The sequence below is a fragment of the Leucoraja erinacea genome, chromosome 6, assembly GCF_028641065.1.
Source record: "Leucoraja erinacea ecotype New England chromosome 6, Leri_hhj_1, whole genome shotgun sequence".
Classification (NCBI taxonomy): Eukaryota; Metazoa; Chordata; class Chondrichthyes; order Rajiformes; family Rajidae; genus Leucoraja; species Leucoraja erinaceus.
Genome location: NC_073382.1, coordinates 71,857,553 through 71,864,473, shown reverse-complemented (window position 1 = coordinate 71,864,473; position 6,921 = coordinate 71,857,553). Strand labels below are relative to the sequence as shown.

Below are 6,921 nucleotides of genomic sequence, written 5' to 3'. Positions count from 1 at the left end.
GATTCACACTAATAAGAAAATGTCATGCAATATGCCTACGTGCCATGTTCCAGGAAGAATTGAATGAAACCACATACTATCCAATTTCCTGGCTTCACTGCGTCTAATTCTGCCAAACTCCCATCAAGTTAAAACCATGTTCAGCATATTTTCCCACTTTAGAAAACCTCACATTTACAATGAACCGATGAAACAACTACGTCAACCTTTGAAGGACACTTGGGCTGTGTACCAGGCAGCTGCTGATGTGTGGGGGGAAATCACTGGGTGGTGAGCATTGAAACTCCCAGCCAATGAGTTTAGTATGTTGCAAGCAAAACAAGAAAACTTATCAGTAGGGCAAAATGTTTTTTTTCAATTGTTATCACTGCTTACATCAACAGATTGAGTTTACGATGTGCCCTAAAGTAGCGTGACAATGTTAATGAAATGAAGAGACTGCAGATGCTGAAACCTGGAACAAATAAAGGAGAGCTGCTGGAGGAACTCAGCGGGTCAGGCAGCATCCGTGGAGGGAAATGGACAGCTGGTGTTTTGAGTTGAAACCGTTCATCTGTATCAGAATAATAGAATAGAATAGAATAGTTTCTTTATTGTCATTGTAACATGGGCCATGTACAACAAAATTTAAAATGTCAGCCAGTCAGTGCAGCATTCAAACATTTCTAAAGCTAACGAAACATCCACGGTAAAATAATAAAGATAAGCAAATAAATAAATATCACAGACAAAGCACGCATACACACCCAACCCTCCATCCTTCTGTCGATTTCACCGTTACCACAGTCCCTTAGTCTGTATCGCCCCTGCGTTCCTTGGCGGCTACATTTAGTGCTTTTATAGCAGTGGGGTAAAAACTGTTTTTTCGTCTATTTGTCCTTGTCCTTGTGGATCTGTACCGTCTGCCTGACGGCAACAGTTCAAACAGGGAGTGTCCAGGTGGGAAATGAATGTATGATATTCTGGGATTTTTTTTGTGTGCAGCGGGAATGTGTAATTCCTCCAAGGTAAGGAGAGGGCAGCCGACAATCCTCTGGGCGTTGTCAATGGCCCTCTGGAGCGCTTTCCTCTGAGCCGCTAATGTTAGTAAGAGTCTCGACCCAGGATGTCATCTGTCCATTTTGTTCCTCCGGCAACTTTCCTTTTTTTACCAAATTAAATCCTTATACTGAATCAATTCATAGGTTCCCAATTAGACACTGATTGAAGCACATTGTGCTTTGCCATGTTAAATAGGCAGTTACTTGCAAACACAGGCACCCAGAAACCAGAAATTATGTTTTCATCATGCTATTATTTAACCCGCCTGTGCATGTTTTGGAACTCAAAACCATGTATCTATAGATTCAAATTATCCCCTAAGGCAATGATTATTAACTGCACATACACTTTGATACACCTTTATGTCAATGCAACACTAAACAAGTCCGTTCAGGTCATGAGGTACGTTTCAGGTCCCAGGAGAATAATTCCCGTAATCTCATTCTTACTCACTTTATTTACCATCCCCTTGCACCTTATTCTCTTTATTGAATATCCTTTGATTCATTTTGTCATTAACCAATGCTGAGGGGTAATTTACAATGACCAATTGATATCTCAGTGTCATTGGCAGATGTGAGGAAACTGGTACTCTGAGAGGAAACCCAACAAATCATGGAGCGAACATGCAAACTCCACACAAATTGCACAGGAGTTACAATCAAACCTGGGACCCTGAAGCTGTTGCTGCACCAAATGTCACAGTATCCCCAGGTACAACAAACCCCATTACAAAACCTATAGCAGAATATACTGCAGGAATTCATATTCCACTTATACCATACGATAAATGAGCATAGCCTTCCTCAACAATTAGGAAAGAGATATGAGGATCTTAATTTCTTGCTGTATTTTGTATATTAACACGATGAAGAGATATCTGGTTTCTGACAACTGGATGAAGTGCTGACTTGCCCCTGGGAATGAGAATGATAACAGTGAAGAAAGGGCAGACTGCTGACAGAATTTTCAAAGGCTTTTGATTAGGTGCCACTTTTGAGGCTGTTAAACAAGATGAGAGCCCATGGTATTCGAGAGGAGATCCTAGCATATATAGAAGCTTGGCTGGATGGCAGAAGGCAAAGAATGTTTTCCAAATGGGGAGAGGATTCAGAAATCGGAGCTGCAAGATGATGAGTGCTAGATGGCACTGCGACAGTACTTGCTGGAGTTTAGAAGGATGAAGGGGCATCTCATTGTAATTTACAGAATAATGAAAGACCTAGATCCAGTGTATGTGAAGATAATGTTTCCACTTGTGGGAGATTGATAGGTTCTTGATTAGTATGGATGTCAGATGTACGGGGAGAATGCAGGAGAATGAGATTAAGAGGGAAAAATTGATCAGCCATGATTGTATGGTGTCTGTGTGGAGGTTGCATGTCCTCCCCGTGACTGTGATGTGTGAGTATGAAGATTTATTGGCCCCTGTAAAATTGTTCTTTGTGTGTTGGGAGTGGATACAAATCTGGAATAACATGGAATTTGCATGAGCAGGTGATCGACGGTTGGCATGGATTTCGTGGCTGAAGGGTTTGTTTCCAGGCTCTATCTCTAAACTAAACTAAATTAAAAGTCAGAGGTTTAGCGAGGGAATTCTGAAGTTCAGAGTCTTGGCTGCCAGAGGTAGACTATTATATTCTATATAATTGATTTGTTACAGTAGGGAGAAGTTTAAATAAAACGTTGTGTAACCAGGGATCAACTTAAGAGCAAAAGAGGGGAATCCAGTCATTAGGAAATAAAGTCAATAGTTTTAGACTTAATTTGGTTGGAAGTAATTTTGGCCGATTCGATGCCTGATACCTGATACACAATTTAGGAACAGATGGACACATTTTTGGGAAGGGGTAATCAATTCAGAGAAGATAGACATAAAATGCTGGAGTAACAGTGGGACAGGCAGCATCTCTGGACAGAAGAAATGGGTGATGTTTCGGGTCGAGGCCTTCTTCAGACTGAGAGTCAGGGGGAGGGAGTCTAGAGATATGGAAGGGTAGGTTGTGAAAATGACAGATCAAAGCAGATGATGTAAGGAAATGTAGAATGGTTCTTGATAACTGAGGGGAAGGTGACAACGAGGCACCCAATCAATTCAGAGAAGACAGTATGTTGAAAATGAGGCCATAACTAGCCAAGCCTAAGGGATCATGGGTTTCAGAAGAGTGTTGATGATTACGGTTTGAAGGAGGGGATGGGGAAGATAAATGTTAGTGATTAGCTTACACAGGAATACAGAAAGAAAGTTTTATTCTTACAACGACAGAGTCCCCAATTCAATCCTGACCACGGGTGCTGTCTGTACGGAGTTTGTACGTTCTCCCAGTGACCTGCGTGGGTTTACTCTGGGTGCTCCAGTTTCCTCCCACATTCCAAAAACATACAGGTTTGTAGGTTAATTGGCGATATAATTGTAAATTGTCCCTAGTGCAGGTAGGGAAGTGTTAATGTGCGTGGATCGCTTGTTGGCGCCGACTCGGTGGGCCGAAGGGCCTGTTTCCGTGCGGTATCTCTAAACTAAACTAAATAAACTTAAGTTCTTTCCTATTTTTAGATTGTTCAGAATGCAGGTTATGGCTAAAAAGTGTTTCTATGAAAGGGGAAGTTGCCGACTTTCATGTGATTACGCTCCCTGTGGCATGCAAAGGAAGTAATTGACCAGTGTTGAGGTGAAGTCTGAATGCTCAGATACCTGAAACATTAAAGCAATTTCTCTCTCCATTGAGTAATTCTGCACTTTCTATTTTATTTCAGAATTTCAGTGCCTGATGTGTTTTGATTATCAATTAATTACATTGTGTTGGTGCTGTGATGAAAGTTAATTTTGACAACAAAATTTTACAAATGTTTGATTGACTCAAATGTAACATTCAAAGGCCACTGGGCTGATTTATTCTCAAAAATACATGGAAGATTTACAAATATTGGATGAGCAAATGGAAGCACGTCCTTAAATGGACATCCTGGCAGACCTTAACCAGCCGTTACACTGCTGTGGTTAGATCTTAATCACATCTGAATCATCCTGTAATTAGTAGAGCACTATACAAACCAGAGTATAAAAGCCACAAGGAAAATCCAGGAAACAGAAGTGTCCTGAATATCCTTCAGTTGAGAAGAGAAAGATGAAGTATTTTTGGTCTCCAGTTTTATTTGTTTTAGTTCATGTAACATGTACTTCTGCTATTCCGCAACTTTTTGAAGCTGAGAAATATGAGAAGGATCGGCAGTTGGCTGAGGTACTGTACAGAATGCAAGTAACAACATGCTGTGAAATACATTTTCTAGTATAATTTTATTTTTCCTAATAGGTAAAGGCAACATTAACAATGCTAAAACGTTTGTTTTGAAGACTTACCTGAAGCAATTCTACAAGCTTGAAGATCACTCAACACAAATCATGGGAAAGTTCAAAACCTACAGAGCATCAGGTTTATTATCAGAGAAGATTAGGGAAATGCAAGACTATTTTGGCCTCAGGGTAACTGGCTCTCTAGATGCTGAAACTCTGGGAGTCATGGAAAAGCCTCGATGTGGAGTTCCTGACGTTGCTGAATATAATCACTTCCCAAGAAAACTGAAATGGAAACAGAATAAGTTAACATACAGGTAATCTTCTGCACAGTACATCTCAACAACAATTCAGTGTTTGGTTGGGCTAAACACTGTTAGTAGGATAACAGTATACAATTGTATTGGTACTCCATTCATCTTAGAAATTCAGGTGATTAACTGAGAAGTATTAAACTGAAAATTTACAGAATGTTTTGATTGATTCAAATTGATTTACAGTTTTCATTGTGGAAACAGCATCACACCCTTAGTTTGCTTGTAATTTTAAAGAACTTGTGAATTAATGTACCAGTTGAATATTGAGCTTATTATAGATAATTGGGCTTGTAATTATGTTTAGATAATCTACAAATGGCAAAATAATTAATAATGGAATGCCATTCAATATGTTTAGAAAGGGATTATTTTAAACTGTGTAGAAAGGAATTGCAGATGTTGGCATAAATCGAAGAAAGACACAAAGTGCTGGAGAAACAAAGGATCATGCGGCATTCCGGAAGTTTTATTCATGGCAATATATGTTATATCCAGAGATTTAAATAAAATTCAAGTCCGTTTTCAATCTCTGTAATTCAATCATTTAAAAATTAAAATTCTACATCTTTCCCCTGTTTGAGCTTGTTTAATTATTCAATTTAATGCTCCTTCTCTTTTATTTCTGTTTGTTTTTTCAATCTTTCAATCATGTTGTTGAAGAATATAGATGTTATATCATATTCCCTATGGCTTAAGATACTCTATTTGTCAAACCCAGCCTAAGGTTCCAACAATTTGTGGCACAAGAAATCTTTGTTGAAGAGAACAGGATGAGTTTATCTGGTGGCATACTATACGCTGAGAAAAGTCCTACTCCAGTAAGCTTTGATCAATTGTATTCAGTACAAATTCTTACTTTGTACTTTCTTTATTAAAGAATTCTAAACTATACGCCGGATCTTTCACATGATGAGGTGCACATGGCAATAGAGAAAGCTTTGAAGGTTTGGAGTGATGTCACGACTTTGGAATTCAGCAGAATTAATGAGGGACAAGCTGATATCATGATCACATTTGGTGCTAGAGGTATGAACAGATTTATTTTAAGTTGTTGCTTTTTTAGTATAAATGTTGATGGTCCAAAGTCCTTTAGACTTTACTTTTAATACCTTGGTCTTTAGAGATACAGCAAGGAAACAGGGCCTTCAGCCCTTGCTGACCAACGATCACTGTATACTATTACTATCCTACACACTAGGGACAATTTACAATTTGACCAATTTACAAATTAACCCAAACACCTGTACATTTTTTGGAGTGTGGGAGGAAACAGAAGCACCTGGAGAAAAACCCACGTGGTCAAGGGGAGAAAGTACAAACTTTGTACGGACAGCATCCGTAGGCAGGATCGATCCCGGGTCTAAAGCGCTGTAAAGGCAGCAAACTCTGCCGCTATGCCATTGTGCCGCCCAAACTAAATAGAACTTTTTTGAGGGAAATACAATATGCACAAGCAAAGCAAATAATTAAAATGCTTTCAAAAAGGTATCATGATCCGATGAATATTTCAAGTTGTAGACTGTTCACAATCATGATAGTGGAACGAAACACAGACTTATTATTATTTATGTTCACAACCCTCCACACACACACAAAATAGTTTTTATGTTACTGAATATTGCAGTGACCTTAAGATTGAGATCTCCAGTGAGATGCCCTGATAGTTCCGGTAGGACATGCGCCGCATGATCAAGAGGTCTCACTTCCTATGGAACAGGAAGCTGGCTGTGAGGATTTTAATGTGTTTAAAACATATCCTTATGTGATTGGTTGGCGGAGATTAATGAGTGAGAAGTTTAAAAAAAAAAATTGTTTAACTCATCATTTCTAACTATTTTGCATACAGCCATTCACAGCTTCCAAAATGTGTTTCTTCATGCACTTTTTTGCATTATTTCCAGGAACTGGAGACTATTATCCATTTGATGGACCAAATAGCATACTGGCCCATGCTTTTCCTCCCGTGTGAAGGTATTGGAGGGGACACTCACTTTGATGAAGATGCAAGACTGGACAATGGGATCTAATGGTAAAACAATTCACTAATATTATTAACATAATAATCATTCGGGTAAAAATGGGCTTTGACCAATAAGGTCCTGTTTTCTGTAAAAGTGCAGCTAAGTGGTTAGCTAGTAAAATTAATCTTTAAAAAAATATTTTCCTTGGAATTCTTGATGTAAACTATTTTTTTTTCTGGTGTGGAGATTTAATTACAAAGAATCATTTTATTCATCATCGCGCTCTGAAATATAATTAGATTGTAAGTTG

General features: G+C 38.7%; 1 protein-coding gene across 1 annotated transcript in view; it reads left to right on the top strand.

Moving 5' to 3' along the window:
- The first annotated feature begins 3,531 nt into the window (after positions 1 to 3,531).
- The window catches only part of LOC129698297 (collagenase 3-like), a 20,477-nt gene continuing 17,087 nt past the window's right edge, over positions 3,532 to 6,921 (top strand). The window contains exons 1-2 of the mRNA XM_055637366.1: positions 3,532 to 4,280; positions 4,394 to 4,650. Of these exons, the coding sequence (XP_055493341.1) occupies positions 4,167 to 4,280; positions 4,394 to 4,650 (371 nt within the window). The 5' untranslated portion in view covers positions 3,532 to 4,166. The remainder of the gene's footprint in view (positions 4,281 to 4,393; positions 4,651 to 6,921) is intronic.